Source organism: Pseudomyrmex gracilis, unplaced genomic scaffold (assembly GCF_002006095.1).
Source record: "Pseudomyrmex gracilis isolate BER0280 unplaced genomic scaffold, ASM200609v1 scaffold_184, whole genome shotgun sequence".
In the NCBI taxonomy this organism is placed as follows: domain Eukaryota; kingdom Metazoa; phylum Arthropoda; class Insecta; order Hymenoptera; family Formicidae; genus Pseudomyrmex; species Pseudomyrmex gracilis.
The window spans coordinates 242357-265977 of NW_018020768.1; the positions used below are offsets into that span (position 1 = coordinate 242357).

General features: G+C 40.1%; 1 protein-coding gene across 1 annotated transcript in view; it reads left to right on the forward strand.

The window, feature by feature from the left end:
• The first annotated feature begins 484 nt into the window (after positions 1 to 484).
• Positions 485 to 23621, forward strand: part of LOC109858052 (TSC22 domain family protein 1-like) — a 72046-nt gene continuing 48909 nt past the window's right edge. The window contains exon 1 of the mRNA XM_020434929.1: positions 485 to 961. Coding sequence (XP_020290518.1) covers positions 899 to 961 — 63 coding nt within the window. The 5' untranslated portion in view covers positions 485 to 898. The remainder of the gene's footprint in view (positions 962 to 23621) is intronic.

Here is a 23621-nt window from a genome sequence, read left to right on the forward strand (position 1 = left end):
CTCGGCACGGCCGCCCGTATCGCCGGTTCCCCAAGACCTCGTTCGTGACGATCCTCGAACACCTCTCGGCGGCTGTGTGTGGTCCCTGAATCTTTTTTCTCAACCGGTAGGTTCCATGCGATAACGGGAGACGCCCGTCGTCATCTACGAACGCGTCTTACGGGAGACAATTTTTCGAGTGACTTTTTCGAAGTAGTCGATCGACGGAATCAACGCGGTTTAACCGGACATAGGTTTGATCGGCATAGTCGTCCCGGAGTCGCTGACTGAGTGGGTGGGTGGTGATCGACGGAGGGTTTCTGGATCCCGCGAGAGCGAGCGCACTCGTGATTCCGCTCGGTGAGGACTGTCATTCGCCTGGGGTTGCACCGAAGGCGCGTGGAGACTTCGACGGCCGATATCGAAGGATGTCACGCTCCGTGGACCACCCTGCTGGCTGCCGCGGCCGTCGTCGTGTCGCGGTGGCAACAACCCTGCCGGCAATCCTGCGATGAGCGTCGCGTGTGCGTGTTTCCTTTCTCTGTGCCGCGTATACATATACGTATAATATCTATATATATATACATATATATATATCGACGTAGTGAATCGACGTTGGTGTGACTCTCGGCGGGTTTCATTGGCGAGTCAATGAGGCTCCAGAGACGTGGAACGACGGGTCGCAGCGAAGCGCAGCCGACGCGGTCTGCGACGAGATTGATACTCGGCCAATTTCTCGAGTGATAATCGCGAAAGAAGGAAAAAATCGATGTTGTCGTTCGTTGAGAGTTGAATTTGGCGAACGCGTGTGATTTATAGCGCGAGATAAATTTATCGCGCGAAAAAACCGAGCGCGTTCTGCGAGTGGACAGTACAGGTGTGGGTTTTTCTTCTTCGTCCAGATTTTCGCACGACACCCATGGAAATTTATACCAATCACGGATTAATGCACGCCGGAAATTGCAGCATGGAAGATATGAGCGTGAGTATTACAACGTAACGTATCTTCTTGCGTGCGTGTTCGTTGTCGTGTAACAGAGCAAAAAACAGAGAGTCACGCTAGTTCGGCGTCGAGAAGAATAATGTCATAAGTTTTGCACACGATTCACAGTGACACTCCGACGCTACGACTCATTGTTCGTTTTTTTTTTTTTCCGGAGCACATTATTGTTCTCAGATTGTTTTTTTTTTTTTTTTTTATTTGTGTGGTCTTACGTAACGCGTTAATAATTAATTAATTAAATTTAGACTTGATTTATATGATTTTCCTTATATGTAAATCGAATCTAAATTTAATTTTGTAAACTGAGGCGTCCTCTGGTTTTTGTAATGAGAATTTCAAAATGGTGCGTGTGTGTGTGTGCGTGAGATGGACCCTTCGGCTCTGCCCCCGGTTCGAACGGTCCATCTCACGCGCACCATTTTTTGAAATTTTCTAAGTTTAATTATTACTTATCTCAATTAAAGAGTTTACACACAAAAAAAATATTTAGAACGCAATTATATATAAATATTTCAATCCGATTTCTTTTTTATCTTTTTACCCGCAACAAACGTGCGTTTGAAATATCGCGCGCGCCGGGAAAAGGATAAATTGAAGTTGCGAGAAATCGCGTTCTCTCATCCGCTTCAGCAAAAGTATCTCGAAATGGATCGCCGTCAACGCGCGCATGACAGCCGCTGTATTAAAGCAGCGACAGACAAATTTCTCGTCGGCGCGCAACGCAAAAAACGGCCTTCTCGCGGAGACGAAAGGATGGATTCGGACGCTCGTTACACCCCGGTCGATTAGTCTCGGGAGACGCGCGGTAGCCGAGGTCGTCGTCGAAGAGAAGCACACACGTACGTACAAAACACGCGCGCGCGCGCGTGTACACGAAAAGGAACACGGTAACCGGCGGAGCTTATTAGTTCGCATTGGTCGACTCTCTCGCGCGTCTACCACGCAGGACAATGCAGCCGGGGATTGCATATTGTTGTTTATATTTACGCGTCGCGGCATAAATCTTCGTTTAAGTCGCATTCAAACCGCCGTGCGCTGAGAGCATGAACGCGCGCACATTCGCACAACCGGCTGCGAGAAAGCGCGCGCGCGCGCAGCGCACGGTTCGTCACGGATAACGCGCGGTCTTCATTAAACCTAACCCAACTTCTTTGCGTGCCGACTGGTCATTAAGAACGGGGGACCGGCCTACAACTAATTTGTACTGTAAATGAGATCTCGAGGATCGTTACCCGCGTGAAACAACGTCATTCCAACGGTCGAAATCCGGCGCGATTATCGCTTTTGGCCGATCATTGAGAAAATCGATAGTATCATCAGTAGTTTTTTTTTTTATTTTCTAAAGTCTTTTTTAATTCAGATGTACACCAATAAATTTGTAATAAATAAATACGTGAATATCATATAGAGTGCTTGTTTTTTTTTTTTATTCAATTCAGTATTCAAGTATAATAAATTATTCATTAGTATTAACGAAAGACCGAACTCTTCCCGCGCGCACTCGCACAAACGAAACAATAGACCTTCGCGGCGAATAACGTTGTTGGATTGAGACATTATTCGTAAAGATATACTTACATCGGGGCATTCTGTGTATGGTAATGCGGCATACTGCTCTCAGAGTTGTCTATGCGTGCGCGCGGGACGGGCTGTGATGACTACCTTCGGATCGCGCCGAAGCAATTTTCACTGGCTAACTTGACCTGCCTGCTTATACGCGTCGCGATCAAGACTCGCCCGTTCGCGAACATTTATATCGCCACAACCACAAGGCACGGGCGAGATACGATTTTGCTTAGGCACCGCTCTCTCTCGGAATATACAGCTGTCGGTAAATTACGGTCATTAAATTATTGAATATAGCGGCGAGTGCGTTTTGCGACAATTATTTTAGCAATGCAAACGATAATTTATTCCATACATATGAATAAATTAATTTTTCGAATGCGAATAACGACACTACATGCTCGCGAAATTGCGTACGGGATTGTATGTATATATCCACAGATTGATATATTTCTCGATTAAAAAGATCCTAAAGTGGATCTGTTTTATCGATAAAACTGAATTTTTTGTGCACACTAATAGCGATTTCGGCTGGTTTGCACCGATTGCACATTTCGGGTGTCGGTGCAAATTGTGTGTTTGGCTGGTCGAATGGCAGCAGTTCTTTGCTGGATCCGCGTATTCGTCTGAGCTCAGTACACTGCATAGGTGCATATTGGATGTACACAAAGTGGCTCTCACAAATTAGTCGGACCCAGTTAGTGTAATCAGTACACACACCGATGCGGTGTTGCACACAATTGCACCAACTCTACACAGGTGGCACACCGGTGCAGACCAGCCGAAATCGCTATAAGTTTTTTTGACTTTATGGATTGATGAATCCTTTTCTACAATTAAAGTATATACAATAACGGATCCGGGAGGTCTAAATTTGTGTAACAAAATGAAAAAAAATTTATTTTTTAATTTTTAAAACATTTCTTTTTTTTTGTCATTTTGTCATATAAATTTGGACTTCCCGGATTTCTTACTGTATGTGCTTTAATTGTAGAAAAGAATTTGTCAATCCATACAGCCAAAAAAGAGATTAGTGTGCACAAACAATTCATTTTTATTGATAAAACAGATCTACTTTAGGATTCCTTTACCTGTCGATTGTTTAATTCGTCGATAGCAGTATTTAATTCTGTAGCACGGCTACTATTTTCATTTGGAAATACGCGCTACTTTTTCTGACAACTCTTGCCGTAATCACCTCGTTAAAAGTTTACAGTTATATATTTACATGGCTCGTTGAGTTGAAAGAATCTGACATAAATGGCCAATGGAGTCTACGATTACAGTTTTAGTGCCAACGCCTTTGGCGTGCCAAAAACGCCATTTTAAACGGTAGTTACATAAGAGTCTTAAGTAAAATAACGTAACGACGTAGAAAAATTTCTCTCATCGTAACCCAACATATGCATTAAAGCTCGTTAGCGGAATCTCGTCAGTAGTATCTATACACGGTTGAGATTAAAAAAGTTGATGGCTATTAATATGTCTCAAGAAATGACAGATGCGTTTTCAGAGGCTAACGCACACTTGACCGGATGTATCAACTTTGTATCTTATACAGTTAGACAATTCCACTTCAACCGGTTGCTCGACTCATACACCACGTAATCTACCTGCTCTTCCTGAAGGAAATTGTGGCGTATCGCATGACTTCGATTACCTACCGACTGCAAACACCTTGAGTATGTGTACATGAATCTTTAGAGCGACGTCTGAATAAATAATCCATAGAGGATATGCTATCCGTAAATCTTTCTTTCTTTCTCTCTCTCTCTTTCTCTCTCTCTCACTCTCTCTCTCTCTCTCTCTCTCTTTCTCTCTAATTTGTCGCTTTTATTTTAAAAAGTAGATTAAAAGTTCTTTACTTTATAAAAAGTTTTACGCGGAACGGAATTTTATTTTTAATGTGAGACGCTTCACATACACACACACACATACACACAGAGTAAAGGACTCTCGTGATTATCAAAAGGGAGGAGCTGGGCTAAGGAAACAACGTCACCGGTTTTCGCCAGATAAATCTACGTCGCGATACGCGCCCAAGAACGTCGTTATCTGTGTGTATGTATGCGCGCGCGCACCTGCGGGCTTCGCATGTGCGTGCCCGGCCGTACAGAAGCAAGCTATCGTCCATCGCGGTTTCAGAGGGGTGCGTCGGGCTTAACGACGAGATGATACGGATGGACCAGCTGTTACTCCGACTTTGTTTTTATCGTCGGTCAGACTCGTTGTTGAATTATAGAGACGTTTATAATTCCGGACGATTTTAACAGTGAAGATTAACTTCAAGTGTTAAATAACAGCGTTAACCGCAATAAAACAAGTTGTTGTAATTCAGAGGTGTGTGATGTTACGCGCGCTCGCTTGTCGCAAATCGACGAGTAAATCACGATACGAGAAAAGCAGCAATTCTTCGAAAGTGTACTTTTCTCGGAACGTTGCGGCCGAGGCAGTTGTTGCCCCCGATGTGAATTATATGGGTCGAGTTGGCGAAAGTAGAAATACGAGCGACTCACACAAGTATCGCATAACTCGCTTTCATCGGGAGTAACTTCCATAAATTATTTATTTCCAAGCGGGCGCGCGTAATCGATGCACCTGTGCGCGCGCAAAACTCGTTGCGCGGTTTACCTACTCCCCGTCATCGGTTCGATTCGATTACCGTAAGAACCGGATTTCTGCATGAAATCCGGTCTTTCTGATTGTAAGAGAATTATTTATGTTACGCCGACACGGGGTAACTTTTGCAACAACACACGTTGAGGTTGACACGAGGGAGAGAGAATCAACGAGTCGGAAATCTAACAAGCGCGCGCCTAACGCTTCTCGTAGGCGGCCAGTCACACGATTACATGAATCACCTGCTTATCTGCAATTACAGTCAAGGCTACGCGACCACGAGTTCCGTTGCATATCATTAAAGCAATCGTAGACTTAATTCTTCGTAAATTGTGAGATTATTCCGTTTTTGAATCGCAATTAACAATCTTTCTCCGAAAAATTCGAAATATCAAAATCTCGTTGAATTTAAGCCGGATTCACACTATACGTCGCTGTCACGTCAACGGTTAAAAATTCTTACATAGATTATCACGACCGATTCGTCGACGATTGGTACAAATGTCTCTATTAACCCTAATCCATTTTTTGACATCTTTAAACCGAACCGATCTGACGCATTTTTATTTGATTTTAACCATAATCCTGTAAACGTTTTTTTTTTTACGTATATCCTGTAAACCCTGGATATTTATGTCTGACGCGATTGTTTTATTGCTTAAAAACGTTGCAGAACTCTGTAAAAGTCATCTCAGGGGTTTTGTTCAACATTCTATATTCAAGAACATTAGTTTTCTAATATATGTTTTTATTTTTTTTTAATCTTCCACTAAATATGTAATAAGATTTTCTCATTTTTCAAGAATCGCTTGGACATTAAATCCGGGATTTACAGGGATAAAAAATATTAAAAAAAAAAAACATTTTGTAAAACTTCTGTCAGCTTTTCTTAAAAGTTTTTAAAAATAAATGTCGTTTATTCAACGAAAACAAACAAACAATTTTACATAATTTATTTTTAATGATTTTTTTAAAAGTTTTAACAAGTGCAATGCTCGACAAAGAAAAACTCACAAGTTCAAGAATTCGAGTTAAATGTCTGTACGAGAATTTCTGACGGTTCGTTGACGTGTAGCGTGAACCCAACTTTACAATATCGTATTAAGGAAACAGGTGTGGCGCGTTTCCGCTATTACTTGCTTTTTCAAATACAGTTCTTAATTCAAAACTTCTGCTATTAACTTTTGATCATTGAATATTTTCCGCGCATTCTCTCAGCGCACGGAAAGCTTACGTCGAAAGACGGCCCGTGGCCGTAATTCATATTCCCGCGTTTACGCGGGGAAGACGTTCTCACGTTGTCAGAGATGTGTGTTTTCCTGTTTCCCTGTTTTTTAAGCAGAGGCGAGTTCAGTTTGGAAAATTAGCGACTGCGAGAGAGGGACAATGAAAAGTGAGTCATCGGTAAAATGCGTGGCTCGACGAGCCACACTCTCGAGTTTCCTTCTTTTAAGGGGCTTCCACTAATTGGCAGTTACTTTCTATCCGATGTTTACTGGCGTTGGCGTGTACGCAGTAGGCGCGCATGCATATGCATGCATCGCGACGTGTGGTTGTTTCTCTGGAAATTCTTGGTTGCTCGCGGATTTACGCGATAGGATGGCCCCGGCGACCCTCTCTCGCGGTTAGCGTAGCAGCAACGAAGAAAGGCGAGGAGACCTTGTTGTCTGGGTTCTTAACCAGCGGGACTCTGGTTTCGACGGGGAGTAAAAACCGATGGAGTATTTACAGTTTACACCCCATTCGTTGCGTAAATGATCGCGCGCCCGCTTAGGTTTTAGCTGCGCGAGGATGAAAATTATCCCACATTTAAGATCGTATACGAGCGCGCCGCGCGTAAAACATAAGCGATATATAAACTGGCTCTTTCAGAAGCATGTGCTGCTCACGAAATTACATTCAACGATTGAATGTAAAAAAATAACTGAAATATATAACAATTTTTTATTTTCGATCTCGAAAGGTCAGATTTATATTCAAAATTCTCTTTTTCATTATAAAGATCGAATAAATTTGTTATATTATTCAAAAATCTTCGGGGAACACGTTCGCAAGAAAGAAATTTTATATGCGCGCTGCATATTCATATCCGTCACGCGCGCGCATATGCGTTCGAAATTCTTTCCAACGCGGTTGATGGCCGCGCGCCATCATCGCAAGAAGAATATCCCTATAAGACGAATCTGGAGGCAAGAAGTTATTCATTACCTTCTTCTCGAAATTTATCTTCCTCGTACGAGACAGCGCGGAATCGCTCGGCGTATTACGCGAATACTTATTCGCGTCATTATCGGTACTTAATCATCGGCGAAAAACGGCCGGCTGCGCCGCACCGCCGCGCCTTCTGACCACCTCGACGACGACGGCGGTCGTGAGTCCTCTTTGCTTGTATCTCGCCGGCTGAAAACGCGTCGTTTATCGCGCGCGCGTTTCCCTCTCGGGAATTCGACGTCGGATATCTCTCGTTCCTTAATTAGCGGCGGATACGCGATTCGAGCGACGGAAAGAGAGAGGGAGGGAGGGGCCGTCTTCCAGCGGAAGAGGACGGGTCCAGCAGTTCTCCTCTTTTTCCTCGCGAGGAGGCGAGGATGCGCGTCGACTCATGCATTATGTATAGTACGGGACCCAGGTATACCGAACGCCTAGAAACATTTCCCCGACGCGCAAGCAACGCGCGAGTACCTGTATTTATAGAGGTACGCAAATTGACTGCAACCGCCACGCTGATGCCTCGGTAGTGCGGAATATGCAAGTCGTGAAATTGTCGGTCTACGTGCGCGTTGCGCCTCGCGTCGCGTCGTCTCTTTTCACGTACGTTCGAACCGAATAATTATAATTGTTAATCGCGTCGATCGCAGCAAGTGAGAACAAGGAGATGGTAAAAGCGCTACCGACTACTTTTGTCGCAATGTCATATAATTATTAATTTGCTTGGCACATCTGTAAACGCATTAACGCACGTTGACTCTTTGCGGTCGTATTTATTTTATGCGCAGATGCCTCGCTCTGGTCGGAATTAATTTTTATTGAACAAATACTATAGTGACACAACGCAAACTCATAAAAAAAAATAAACAATACAGAGTGATTCTTTGCTTTGGTGGCTAAGAGTGGACATACGACCGGAAAGGGTTAAATATTATAATTTTTTTACGTAGAGTGGTTTTATAAAGCGGGGTTAGTTGGACCACTTTTTATTCAACTTTTATTTATTCAAACTATTCTAAATCTCTAATTGTAATAAACTAATGAGAATTGTTTTAAAAGGTAGCATATTTATCTAGCTCAGAAAGTAAGCACTCATACCTAAATCGTTATCTCTTTATAAAATACGTAATATTTAATGTAAAATTTTTTATTTAATAAGAATTAAAATGAGACTCTAAAACTAACGTTTCATATAAAAATAAAATAAAATAAAATAAAAATTAAATACAAAATATATCGTGAAATTATTAACAATGTAATGAAACATAAAAAAGAACTTATTAAAAACAAAAACAACAATCTCTATAGTCAGAAACAATTGGACTTCGGAACACTAGCGATCCAATTAGCCTGTATTGATGTTGGCTAAAATATGTTTTTACAACTCGTAAATAATATAGCAACATGAACATTAAAGTTAAAAAATATACTAATGACATGTTAAAAAACTTTTTCTAGTTTTTATTAATATCACTATAATTATAACATAAAAAAGAACAGACATCTAATGATTTTACTTTTGATGCGGGAAAAATTCTCGTGTTTTCTTGTTGACGGCCAGACACAAACGGCAACGTAATACGCAACTAGCCTCGCTCCTACTCTATTTCGTGTCTTTCTTTAGAAACATTAATTTCAGAAATTTTCTTATTCTTATTAATGAGTTATAAATTGTAGATGAAGTTTACATTTCTCGATATATTGTGATTATAGTATATGAGATACATGCACCAATTATTACGTACGTTTTATATTAATTTTTGTATATAGCGTCACGCAAGGTAACGTTATAATATACCATGTAATATACCATGGCGCCAAGGAAATATTAAGTAGTCTTCAATTGAGTGAATAAAACAAGATTGAACAATCGCACAGCGCGTATTGCGTGTTACAATATATAACAGTGTACGTATTCTCCATTCGAAAGAAAAAGAAACGTCCGTCGCTCGTTTCTCCCATCAGAAAAATATAGCCATTCCGTATCTGCGGTACGGGAAGTTCGTTCTCGTAATCAACGGGTTTTATTTTTGTATACTTCAATCCTCAGTAACGACCTACTTACGGAATTTCTTTTATTCGCCGCGTAACGAGAAAAAGTATATAAAACTTATATACCACAATAATTGTTTAATCCAGCACACAATGTTGCCATTTAACTGTCAATTTTTTTTAATGACAGCTTCTCAGCAAGATCAAGTTTCTTTGCAAATAAAAATAAACGTATCCAATTTTATCATATAGCTCATCTTGTCATTTTCGTCAAATAAATTTCACCTATCATTGATGATCAACGGCTTATTTTGTAACAAACGCGTGAATTATTATCGCGAATACAAACGACGATAAATTCGCGGAAGATTAGGAAAAAGTTGCGAACTCCATTGCCATTGTTCTATCCGCAAACAAAACCTATTTGGAATCCATTCAGCTTGCGGATCATAATTTCTCACGCGTTGAGTAACATCCGTGGTGAATATTTACCACGCACCTAAGGTTTCTCACATAGCGATGTTTCATTGTATCTCCGGCGGGAGCGCACATATGGAAACGTAATTTATACTAGGATGCATTGCTTTTGTGCTATCTTGTGTATGCACAATAGAAAGTGCGCGGTGGCACACGAAACGCGAAAGTGAAGCGAGGTCGCGATTTCGCTGTTATTGCGCCCGTGCCGCAATAACACGATGCTTGCAATAACAGTAACATCGTATTCACGAAATATGTTTTTTCACACATTCTGAAGACTTTAATAGAATTTTTTTATCTTGTATATAGACTCGAAAAAGTCATTGTTTACAAATTTGTTGTGGAAAATTGACACTATCGAGATAATTTTGTTTTAGAAATGTTTATTTTGAACTCTGTATGTTTTAAAGATTTATTATTATAATATTATTAACTAAATTTATTGCAGATGGTGATACCTCTTAGGCACGGCTGAATTTTGCGCGGGGCTGTTTCTCTGTACGGCAGAGTTCAACGCAAATTACGTGTAAATGATACGGCACTGCAATGTGTGACGGATAATGCTGTTTTTTACACGAGTACATTGGAATGAAGTGTTTGATGATTAAATTATGAGAGATGGCATCCGCGAAAGCCACTATAGTGGCGCGTCGTACAGAAAGATGACATCCGCTAAAGGCCACTATAGTGGCGCGTAGTGCCTAAGAGGTGAAACATGTCTTGCCTAAAAACCATCTTCTTCTAATGGGACAAATTTTGCCTCACTAAGTGATTTACTATAAATAAAACTTCTTTGTAGAAACTGAACTTATATCTTAAATATTTTAGATATTATCATATCTTTGTAACACCTAAGAATTCTCACGGCTCGAGATTATATGTTGTTTGTGCGATCGTTCAAGAGAAATACAATATTTTTCTAGAGATAATGTTTTCCGATTTTCTTACTCAGAGTGTTGATAGTCTATGACTATCGTCAAATTTGAATAGAAAAACAGATAACAATTCAAGATATATAACACTGAAAAGAAAGTCCGCATCTGTCGATAAAAGAAGACGCATTTAAAGAGAGATAATGCATTTTAACAACAGATTTTACACTTATTACTGACAAAATATTACGTGGCGTAGAAGTTTTTTTATTGAAGTAATTAAATTTATTATAATTTAATAAAAAGAAATTTTGTTTCAAACAACTAAATTCCAAATAAAGAGAATCTTACATATTTTTCTTGATCCATATGAGCGTGTTACAGAAACTACACTATTATTATGTCGAATATTTACAAAAATAGCAGCTTTTAAAAAATTGACAATACGATACGACAAAACTTTATCTCTTTTTTTTTTACAATAACAAAAACTATTGCATATATTGCTTTAATTAGTTAGTGCTACAGAGAGACATGTTTTTTATGAACATGTAAAATTCAAATCGATATCTTTTTAATAGTTTCGGAAGATTTTGTTCCGTTAATTTGAAAAATACAGTCGAGAAAAATGCGCTTAAAAACTCCGCCTTATAGAGAAGACAGAAGCTAGTAAGCTTACTTTTTAATTTTGAATTTTTATAGACAAACCTAAACCACACACACTTATCAAAACAATAAGTCCTATATCAATTGCTATATGCATTATCTGTTTAGTACTATTTTAATAATAAGTAAATTTAATAACAAGATATAAAAAAATTAATTTTTGTGATTTTTTTGTGCCAAAGTGCCTCGAGATTGAAGTAGAGGCGTACAATATATGGGGAAAGTTGACTACAGGCTCTGATGTGTTATAAGAAATATATATTTTAGATATGAATTTTATAATTAAAGGTAAGTCGATATCAACAAATGTGTGATTCTCTTTTTATCTTTTTATTTTGTTGTACTTTACTTGTATTACCGAATTATGTATTCAATTATATTGTATTTGTAAAACACAGACACTGAAGAGGACTAAAAAATATAGTCAAAACGTTTGAAAAACATATATTTGTTTTGGATTATTTACATAATCTATCCACATTTAAGTTCAGCAAAGCCCTTTTGTTTTGAATATAATCAACATTTTGGATTTACCAAGTCTGAACCAGAGGCAATTCCTCATCATTTGAAATATTCTAGATAGTTTAAGATATATATTATATGTTATACACAATCTATTTTAATATATTTTTAAAAATACATGTACAAAAATAGAATCATTTTAAACTAAATCTTTTATAATTATAATAATAATAACTGTATAATAATAACTGTAATGTGTAAGGATCTTCTTAGATTAGATTTGAATTAATTTATTTAAATAACAGAAATTACTTGTTAAAATATTATCAGGTTAATCAATTAAATTATAAAACCTCATAGACTTAATTGTCACAATACTCAAAATCAGTCGCTTTTTGAGCGTGTAATCTTTTCGGGCGTCTCTCTTGTCGGCGAGTGCGGGGATCTTCTGTCGCTTCTCAGCTTTAGATTTTTATCATCGGTTATTGTTTTGCTGTTTGAATTGACTTGTCAACAGAAAATCAATATACATTGAGTAGAGGAAAAGGAAAATATTTGTCTTTAGTATGGTCGTACAAGTATACGATCTCATGTTGTGAGAATTCTCAGCCGTTAAATATTTGGGAATACGTTTTACAGTATGTCTACATACTTTTTAGATTTACTATAATTTGATTAGCCTTGATCTCTACTTGGTTCCTACTTGCGTGCCGCTTTATTTTACGGTTAGTTTCCCCAATTCTTTGAATTTCAACTTAAAACTCTCAACAAATGTATTCTCAAGACTTCAGACACGGAATATATATATCTTCATTTTGTCATTAAGTAAGTACATATATATTTGTTAAGTAAAACGTAACACAAATATAAATATATTTGTTGAAAGAGAAGCAGTCTCGTGGAACGACAACTGAACGAAAATACGTGCGAGGTAAAGATGGCTAAAGTGGTCACGTAAATCTGTCGAAACTCGAGGAAGAGGGCTTCTCACCATGCATTTTCCATCATCCACGCAAGCTGCTATGCATGTGCGTCACAAGCCTTGTTATTTACAGAAGATTTATTATCCATTATAGTAACTCACACAAACGAAGACATCGCTCAAAAAGTATTGAATTTGTGTGATAGTGTACGTGACGAGAGCACCGATATAAGATATAGGACATGTTTATTTCAAAATGTCGTGATATAATTATAGCCCGTTCAACAATCTGACGATTGACGAGCAATTATTTGGCGGGAAATTCAGTTCAAAAGTGTATATAAAATCTAAGCCAGCTCGATACGGGTTGAAAATCGTTAGCATGTGAACGATGCAAAAACATATTACATGTTCAACGCTTTACCTTAAACTGGCAAAGTAACTTGTGAAAAAAGAGAAAAAGTTCCTGAATATTATGTTCGCGCGCTTTCGCGCGGAGCCGATTTACCACACAGCAAAAGAATTATTACTTTTGACAACTGGTTCGCGACAATTAAAATATGCAACGATACGAAAAATAAATTTGATCTGGACATTCATTGGGACAATAAAAAAAATAATAAACGTGAAATATCAGTTTCATTTTAAAAAACCAGCAGAAATAGAATCGTCTCGCTACGCTTACGATCACGAGAACACAAGATAACTTTACTTTCTTTTTCCCCCAAAAACAAAAAAGTTGTTTTACTTGTTTTAACAGTAGGTACATAGAAAGAATGCCACTGGCTTATCTGGAAAACCGGAAATATAATAGAACTTTATAATTCTCTACAAAAAGAATTGTTGATACTTTCGATAAAATGTGTTCGTCTTACTCCGTTTTGAGAAAAAAAAACTAACAGATGGCCGATGCGCTTATTCCTCGGTATGATGAATCAGACAAGTGTAAATGCCTTTGTGATTTATAATGTGATTACCGCCAATAGTATAAAAAGACCGCATAAATTTTTTACGAGAATTAGTATTGAGTCTCGTTAAGCCACACTTAGAACAAAGACTTGCACAAACTACGATCCATAGGCCAGTTCGAATAAGTATTTTGCAGATTTTTTGGGTAAGCAAAAAGAATCTGGAACTTTCGCAAATAAATTGGAAAAAAGAAAAAGATGTCACTTTTGCCCTAGTAAAGAAATTTGCGGAAAGCCAACATGTGAAGAATAAATTGCATGAACTGCTGTCAAAACTGCATGCAATTTCGGTTATAATTAAATTCACTTATATTTCCATAAAGATGTATTCTTATAAATTTTTAATAACAATTAAAAAAACTTGAAAAACAAAATATTTTCATTTTACTTTATGCATCTTTTTCTCTGTTTTATTACATTTGAGCGTCATAAAAAATAACTTATTTTCTTACTTACAAAATAAGTATTCTACACAGAAAAAAAATGGAGTTGCTTCAATTAAAGTTGACGTCACGGGTTGTCACAAAAATAAACAGTTCATTCAATTGCATATGCGATTAATTTAATGTCTAGATTCTTAAAGCAACTATCTGCTGCGTGTAGTGCAATAATATTGATGTTGCATCAACAGGATATATTTCAATTAAACTGATACTGTTGATTCAACATCATTTTTTTTCCATGTATTTTAATCTGACGCTATTGTACTATTTGTTTTCTCAAACATATTTTTTCCTTTAAGAAACCATGGTTTTTTTGTTTTAAGAATTTTTTATCTACTCTAGAAGTTTTTGAAAAGTTTTTGGATTTCTTGTCATATTTGCTAAACAAATAATAATTAAGACTTTATTGTTTACTAAATTTCACGATGGTTTCTTAAAATAGAATGTTCGAAGTGTATACACGAATTTTTTCAGATTTTTTTAGACATATTTAACATTTTTAAAAGACCCAAGACAAAAAAAGATCCATGATCGAGGAATTAAGGTGTCGAAAATATATGATCGGGGATTGAGGGTTAATTACCAAATTATATATTGACCCGTGGAACTAGATCGCAATCTGTTATACAATTTAAAAAATCCGATTATTTTATAATCTCAATAAATTTTATCTCGCCACTCTCTTGTGCAATATTTCCGATTCTATTGATCAAGTTGTGATTAATTAGCAATCTATCGCGAAGCGTGCGCGCGCGCTCTACAGTCTCATCACGTATCCAATTTTATATCGATATAATTCCGCATCGCTCGATCAAGCCCGCATGTTCGTGGCGATATAATACCACGCACTAGAAATTGAGTACACACGCAAGACGATACTCGTCAAGGTTAAGCGTTAATTGACCGTCGCGAGCACGATATCCGATCGCCTCGTCGGAACGATGCGGAATTATTAGCTTTATCGAGTATGAAATTAAGATGTAGATTCTCTTTCTCTTTCTCCCTTTCTCCGTCGTCGTAAAACTCTCGATATACGCGCACAACCCCCCTTCCCTCCCCCCCCCCCGTATTAAAGCCGTTGTGTTTGTGCGAGCGCGCGCGCGCGAAGCACTTTCTTTCTTCCTCTTACAATTGATACGTACTTGTCGAAGTCGGCGGACCCCGAAGTCACGTTAAGCACTTGGCATAAATAAGAGGTAACTTCGCCTTCTCTTCGCTCCCCCGTCCTCGATTTACTTTACTGTCTTTTCCTTTGGCACACATACACACTCGCGCAGTGCGGATACAACTTCAACCCTCTCGCCGTCCGCGATATCGTGACGATAAATGCCTCGCAAGAAGCCTGCTCTTAACCTTTGCTTCGTTAACCTCTGACATGAGTATTGGCTCGGTACGATGCAAGTAAGATGCAACGTGAAACAGAGACGATCGTGACGTGATTGCAACAAAAATAATCTTATTTTATCTCGATTACAAATCCCACACGAAATTACCGATTGACAATGAAACGCGCGAAGGAAAACTTAAATAAACAAAAAACGATAGTTTCGCGTGAGAAAAATGTTAAACGGGCGATAACTGTCGCATTTCGTTAGAAGGACATCGATAAAACGCCGATAACGCCGTCCGTGGAATCGACGCAACCCGTGCGTTTTACGATCCCGATGATCTCAGGAATATACGTGCCGATCCGGCGCGTCCAGAGCGCTCTCAAAGCTGCAAACGAAGCCGCGGTTGTTTTCTTCTTTTTCCGTAAGTACGTCGTAGCCGTAGGTACTTACCTAGCTGGCGGCATCAATCAGACGAGGAGTAGAGAGGAAAACGACGAGGCATTCCACGGCGGTATCGCGCGAATATGCAGCGCGGCCGCAGGGTGGCCGGGCGTGTGCACATATATATATATTCTTCCTCTCTTTCTCTTCGGGCGGGCTCTTTGGCCCAGCTTTAGCTGACGCCTAACTCGACTTAAGTACGAGCCGGCTCGCATAAGTGCAGGCGGACGGTTGTTGCGCCTCGCCCCTGACATAAGGAAGTCTCTCGAGACAGCGTCGGCCGATGTGCGGCGCGCGCTATTACTAATCGCTTGCGCCAAGAAATCAAGTGGCCGGTGCGGCAGCCACCGCATCGAGCATCGTTTCTCGGTGCCGGTGCTGCCGCTAATTTTCCCCTCATTACAGTTCAATGTGTTTCACGAAGCATTCTCTCTCTCTCTCTCTCTCTCTCTCTCTCGCCGCAAAACTCGTTAGTGCAATTGCCGCAGGAAATCGCGAACGCCCTCCGGCGTTGGACGCCCACGTGTGTGTAATGGGCGACGGAGTCAAGGTTGTGTCAAGTGCGGCTTTAAAATCCGAAAGACCGTACCGGCGAGAGGTAGAACTTTATATTGTCGGCGGAGATCGATATACGTCGGAGATATAAATCGGAACTAATCACCTCTCGGCGCTGCGTCCTGTGCGCGCGAGTGAATATAGAATGAAATTAAATTTAGCGAACGAGAAAGAGAGAGAGAGAGAGAGAGAGAGAGAGCGTTTTTCAATGATCTCATATCTACGAATATATCGCACAATTTCAATTAGATTATAATTCAATTCGTATCTTGATTAAATTAAGCCGACTTCAGGCATTATGCGGGAGGGAGAGAGACTCGTAATTAAAAGATACAATCGTTAAAATTATATTATTCGGCTTGCAAGTATTTTTCATTAAAACGCATTTCATTAAAATCACAATTTCATTAATCAAAATGATAATTCGAGCGTCATTAAATGGGAATGCTGTAATACTACAGGAAGGAACCTATATATATAGATTTCTGCGGACGTCACGCGATTCTTTTCGAATGCGGGCGCGGTTGCGGATTTGCGCGATGTATCATCCATGTGAGGCTAACGATTATTTAGTAATTACCGCGCGTGATTACAGAGTTTTCGGCAACGTCGCGCCGAGAGAACAGAACGAGTTTATCGTCGAGCTGGCATCTTGATAAGTAGGGCATTATCTTCGCGCGAAACACACATTCGCAAAGATTGATGTTCGCCCGGTTTTTTTTTTTTTTTTTTCACTGCTCGCCCCCCGGTAATGAGCCTCGGACCGACTTGCGTTTTAGCGTAGATGACACGCGCGCTCTAATTACATCCATTCTCTATTGCGCGCAACGCGCACGTCCGGGTGTGATTTATGCCGCGAGGACTCTCTTCCTCGTCCTCTTCTTCTCCTTCTTCATTCTTCCTTTTTCACTCTCCTCCGCGCCGTGGGATAACTTAAGATGTAATCTAACTTAAGCCTGGTAACGCGCAACCGCATTCTCGTACGCAGGTGATGGACGACGTTAATATCATTATTTGTTGCAAATTACGTGAGCGCGCGCGCGCGCGCGCATTATTCCCGTGGATTATTGGCCGACTATGTGGGATATTTATCAAATTGTAAGGAAGAGAGCGAAACGTCGACGAAAACCCGAGGTCTCTCGCGCTGGTTCTCTCTCTCGCCGCGATATGTGAGCTATGATTACCGATTTTCATGCGCGTTTACCTGCGAATATCCCCGAGGAAAGGTAAAATCACGTGCGCGCCGACCGGCGATACGCTCAATGGCTTGGAAACAAATATCGTGTGCTCGCCCGGGAAATACGCGCGAGTACGTCGCGAAAGTTGACGTGTACGTATGTATAGTTTCGGTTAAATACACGTAGGTATTTGCCTCGTGACATTTGCTTGAAGACGCTGCGCGAGACTCGAAAAAAAAAAAAACCATAATAGATCGCATTAAGCGTGGAAATTGATCGTAACGGAGATTAATAGAAAGAGAGAGAGAGAGAATTTCATGGAATTTGCCTAAGATCTCGCCGATTTAAACCGAAGTTCGATACATCAATGAGCATCGTCGAGATCACTGCTAGAGAGAGAGTTCACCTTAACGTATTTGCGACGGGTCGCTTGTTAACCTTCAGAGAATTATCGACTTTTAATTTCATGCTTTACAATGAGGCGTTGATAATATTCCGTTTGATATTATGTAAAAGGTACAAGTTACTAAGGTACTCTCTATCTTTTCTCACAATATGTATTGCGTAATAACGCTTTGCGCGTTTCATTGTTCCAATCAAAACCAATGGAATGTAATCAATTTTTAACAATAAAATATAATAAATGACTTATAAAAAGAAAGATTTTTTAATCAAACTTATTTTAAACCAATTTTTTTACAAGTCACTTGTTATAATTTCATTTTTCACCGCGATGATATTGTTATTGTTTATCACACGGGACGAAAATTTCGCTGCTATATGGCCGGCAAGAATAATTTGCTAAGACTGCTGAATTTTTTGGATTTTTCACTAACAAAATGTTCTGTTGGCAAAGACAAGTGTAGTACCAGCAAATTTTTTGCCATATACAGCAACTAACTTTCTTGCTCTTTCCAGCCAAAACTTTTTTTTCCGTGATTATATATGCGGGGAGGTGTATTATGCTTGACTTATCACGCACGTTTCAAGCAAGAATTACATATAAGACAAGCAGACGAGGGAAGGGAAGGGATGTAGGCAAAACAAAATACCGGTCCGCGACGTGCGAGTCGTGAGAATCGGAATGATTAAGGGGAAGGAAAGCCCGGGCGATCGGCAGGCGCGTTATTAAGACGTCGCGGTATCCATTGGCTACCGATGAAGATGTTCGACGACTAACGAGAACGATGAATACCAGGTTCACCTCGGGCGAGAAGATTGCGGTCGGTGGAGACGGACGGAAGGCGCGACGGGGCGGGAACGGGGGGCCGCGGGAGAACCACGAAACCGAGGGGGAGAGAGACGGCCAACAAAGCGCGTCTGCAATCCACGAGAGTACCAAAGGCTCAAAATAAATTGCTTCGTGCTTCGTGTCTCGCATGCTTGATCTTCGGGGCAGGAACCACGATACCCGGAGCGAAATCGTGCAGATCGGTAGGCAAATTAGGAGACCGCGCGGAGATCCCGAAGGTGCGACGGCTTCTAATGGAGACGTATGGGGAGGAGGGGGACGAAGCTGAAGAAACGCGGAGAGAAACAGGTGTACCGGAAGAGAGAGAGAGAGAGAGAGAGAGACACGAAAAAGAGATGAGAAGAGAAGAATACGGGGAGTAGTCTTTCTCCGATTGGTGGTCGTTTTCCTAAGCGAAGTGGAAGAAGAGAATGAAAGAGACCGCTCGCAGAAGGGTGATAAGAAGGGGGAAGCCGTATCGTTTCTCCTTTTGGAACTTGCGTTTAGACTCTGTGCCTCGTTCTTTCGCTTTTTTTTTTTTTTTTTGCGGAGACTACTCTCCTCCGAGTCCGGCGCGATAATCGATCCAGAAAAAGGTGCGGAGCGACCTTTTTACGATTTATCGAGAGTCGTTAACGTCCCGACGCGGCGACGTAAACGAACGCGAAAAGTATCGTCGGAGGCGCATTTTTTCGAAGAGTTTTAGTTCTATTGATCTGTTTTCACTGCTTGTCTATTTTTTTAAAACTTTCTCTCGAGAAATATTCTTTACGTATATTTTTTCTTTCAAATCGTGATTCCCGTTTTCGCAACTATATATTGCTTTCTATTTGCATCGCGTTCCCATCGCGCGCATGTGCTGCTCTCACTATTTTATTCATCAAAATCTTATAATCAGGGTCGTTATTTCAACTTCTTTTCCTCAGTAACAATGCGGATGTTCTTTTTAGGAACATAATGTTCCTCTCGTTTCGATCGCGGTCAAGACCTAATGCTACAATGTATATATGAAAAAGTCCCAATCCAATTTAATGTGCTCTCTCTCTGGCGGTATAATACCATTCGCAAAGTAGTTCAATTTTCTCGTGCACTATCCGAAGGGTCGGCAACTCGATCGCAATAGCTCGGATCAAGTTTCACGCTTGGTTGTGTGCGATATCGTGAGAAAGTGTGTAATTTTATGCGTGTGCGAGTGATATCGATTTTTTTTTTTTGAACGTGTGTATACGAAACGATACGAAAGCAACGCGACGCTTCTATTGATAAAAAAAAAAGCGCTTTTTACTCCGGAAACGTGCTCGTAAATTTAATTTTAAGATCGAAACGGTACGGCAGGATACATCCGCGTCTAGTTAACGTTATCGTCGCAGTGAAGAAAGTTTCCGTTCACTTTCAAAAAAAAAACAGATATCGAAGGCAACGTGGCTTCCTGTATAATATCTCTCTCGAGCATTTTTCTAAGTGGAACACGCGCTCTTCAACTTCACCCTCTTCGCTTTTCTTTCTTTTTTTTTTTTTGCGCGCGTGTTGTGATGCCTTAACGAGATCATTTCCACGCTCGTTCTCGATTCTAGTTTCGGGAATTTGGCGGAACCCGCCGCCATAAAACGGCAGTATAAAACGTCAGGCCGTGCGGTTACCGCCTTCTTATAAACATTGCGGCGGCAATCGTAAAACATGGGAAATTATCGTTGCTCCCGGTGACGGTGCCGAAGAGGCGAGCCAGCGCGAACTTTCCAGCGCGGTGTTAGCCGGAAGCGGTCGGTTGCGGGACTATGTGGTCATTTAGTTACGCGAATAACGGTGCGAGCTCGCGCCGCCGGAGTGCAACGCGCCGACGGATGCGCGAACGTATCCTTCGTTTTCTCGTTCTATATTTTTACGAATTAATTAATGAAAATATTTTAATTACGTGTATTTTTGCGAAATAAAAATTTTATTGCCAAACAAGAAAAAAGCTGATTAAAAAATGATTTTCAACTCAAATCTCAAATCGATTTTTTTTTTTGACACTTTAAAAATGAACCGCGAGTCTGAGACGCATTTTATTTGATTTTAAAATATTAAATCTTGCAACTACATTTCCGGCACTTTTTTCAAGTATTTACTAATATTTGTTGTTTATTTAATGAAAAAAGAAAAGAAAACAGTTTTACATTATTTATTTTTCTTAATAAGAGTTTCGAGAGGCGCTGAGCGAAAAAAGATTCGAAGAGAATTAGGATTAGGATTAAATCTCTTGTGAGACGTTGGTTGCATTCTCTCGATGTTGTTGTAGCACGAGAGAAAATATTCCAGAGAAGTGAAAAGAAGAAATTTACAAATAAATGAAGGGAACAAAATAAATAAGGAGGTGCATTGGAATTACGGAGAATTTCCGTAAGCGACATCCGACGACAGCCAAACGACATGAATTGGACCTCTTCGTGGCCCACGGGGGTTTCCTCATTCCCATGCAAATAAGCCAATTTATTTGGCGAGCCATCTTCGGACGATTAGGTTAATATCTCCTCGTCTCCCACCCGGGGGATCCGTCCGACATTCGTAAAGTCGTGTTCTCAACTTCACTTCGCGAATTTCTTTCCAAGATCAAGCAGGCGCTGGTGGTCCCCGTTCTGATTAACAGTCCCGATCGTCAGATATGTCGGGAGAATATCTTTGCGATCGCTGCTTGATCACACAGGCCGCGAATATTTTTTGTCCCCGAAAGTGTCGCGCAATTATTTAAAAAAGGAAAGAGCGGCATTTGAAAAACTCGATTTTTTCGCGTCTTTCAGGCTGGCAACTATCGTGCGAAATAACTTCAACGAGAGTGAGAATTATCGCACGACATTTAGCAAACTTATTATTTAACAATCGATTAAAGAATTTCGAATTTATATTATAATATTACATATTGTAATATTACATATATTATAATACATATTGCAAAAATAATATATAATATATAGTATATAGTATATAATATACAAAATAATATATAATAATAATAATAGTATATAATATATATAGTGCACATGCGCATCCTTCCGGTATTATATTATACATTTTATAGATATAAATAATAATTTTATTTCATATATTAATATAATATAATATTATTATATTATAATATAAATCCTTCATGTCTTCTGCAGTATTACAATATATCCTTCATGTCTCATGCAGTGTTACAATATTATACTGCACGTAGAAAACACGACGGATTTATATTATCTCGTTCGTTTATATAAGTTTTATATTCTCAATTATCTGCTTTTGCCGAATAATTTGAATTTCTCTCTAATATATATATATATATATATATACGCCAAATATATATAGACATTCCCGCAATTTCGAGGCGATGAATATTTATGATCACGTCCTAATCTAGTTTCACGAACGCTCGTCGTCGTGCCACCGGCCGACAAAATCCAAATCATTATGTCCGGCCCACGCATTCTTACCGCGACGGTCCGAACCCGGTCTCCGGCTTTTCTTTTTGATCGTCGAGTCGGGAGAGATCCCTGTGAGAGGGACGAAAGATGACCAGCACGAGAAAGAAGCGAGGTAGATAGAGAAAGAAAGAGATAAAACGGTTATACCCCGACCGGCGGTCGAGGTGGTCCAGCTCTGCTGGTGGCCTGCTCTCGCACTTACACACTCGATCGCACACTCGATCTTGAATCGCGCGGCGCGACCCTGGGATTTCTCGTCACTAATTACGCGGGGAAAAAAAAATCTGTTGTCAACGTGAAAACGGGAAAATAAATCGGCTTCCTAGATAATCTGTTAGAAGCGAGATAGTCAGATTGATCTTTGTCTGATAAACTCGGACGGAGAATTTCCGAATTTTCTTCTTCTTTTTTGCACCTTATACACTATGCCGTTATAAGAGAGAAAGAAAAATATAGCAAATTATCTCAGAGAAAATATCTAACCTAGAAAAAGATACACGAGCAAAAGATCGATCTCGAGGAGCAAGAATCGCTCGGGATAACCGGATGTTTTCTACACGTATTTATTTTTCGATTATATCGAGATAAGAAAAGAAAACGATTAGAAACGGTGATACATCGCCGCGATATCTAGAAGATACCGCGCGCGCGCGCGCGTCTCGTTACGCAAGATTCGAACTCTCCCAAGACAAGATCGTAATTATCGAGCTTAATGAGACAGAGGCGCTCGATCGACGATATGCGCTGTAATACGACGGGAAAGTTCAACCGAGCGACGAGGAAGGATCGTACGTAGAAATCAGGAAAAAGCGAAGAAACGCTTCTCTCAATTCGAAAAGCCGATATTCGCGCACGCATCGCGGATGGTGATGAGCGCAATTTACCCGATGATTTCGCCAAGCGTGGCCCCGCGCGTTGCCCTCTCGCCTGCACAACGGCTTAATAGAGAAAACGTTTTCATGCGTGGAAACGAGATCGAGATAACGATGATTGGTGCATGATCGTGAGGGAGAATCGCCGTGTCGAGTCGAGAGAGATGGATTCTAGTTGAAAAAAAAAAAAAAAAAAAAAAAAAACCGTGCAGAGTACCTGATCGTGATAACACCTGTGGTTAGCGCTACTGACTTTCAACTCCGGCCCGCGTTCTCGACTCGATGTACGTAGTCGAGGAATTGAGATGCTTTTCATTGATATCGCCGGTTAATTAAATAGGAGAATCGCGACGGTGGTTCGCTCTCGGACGGTGAAGCGCGTCCCGATGCTGCCGC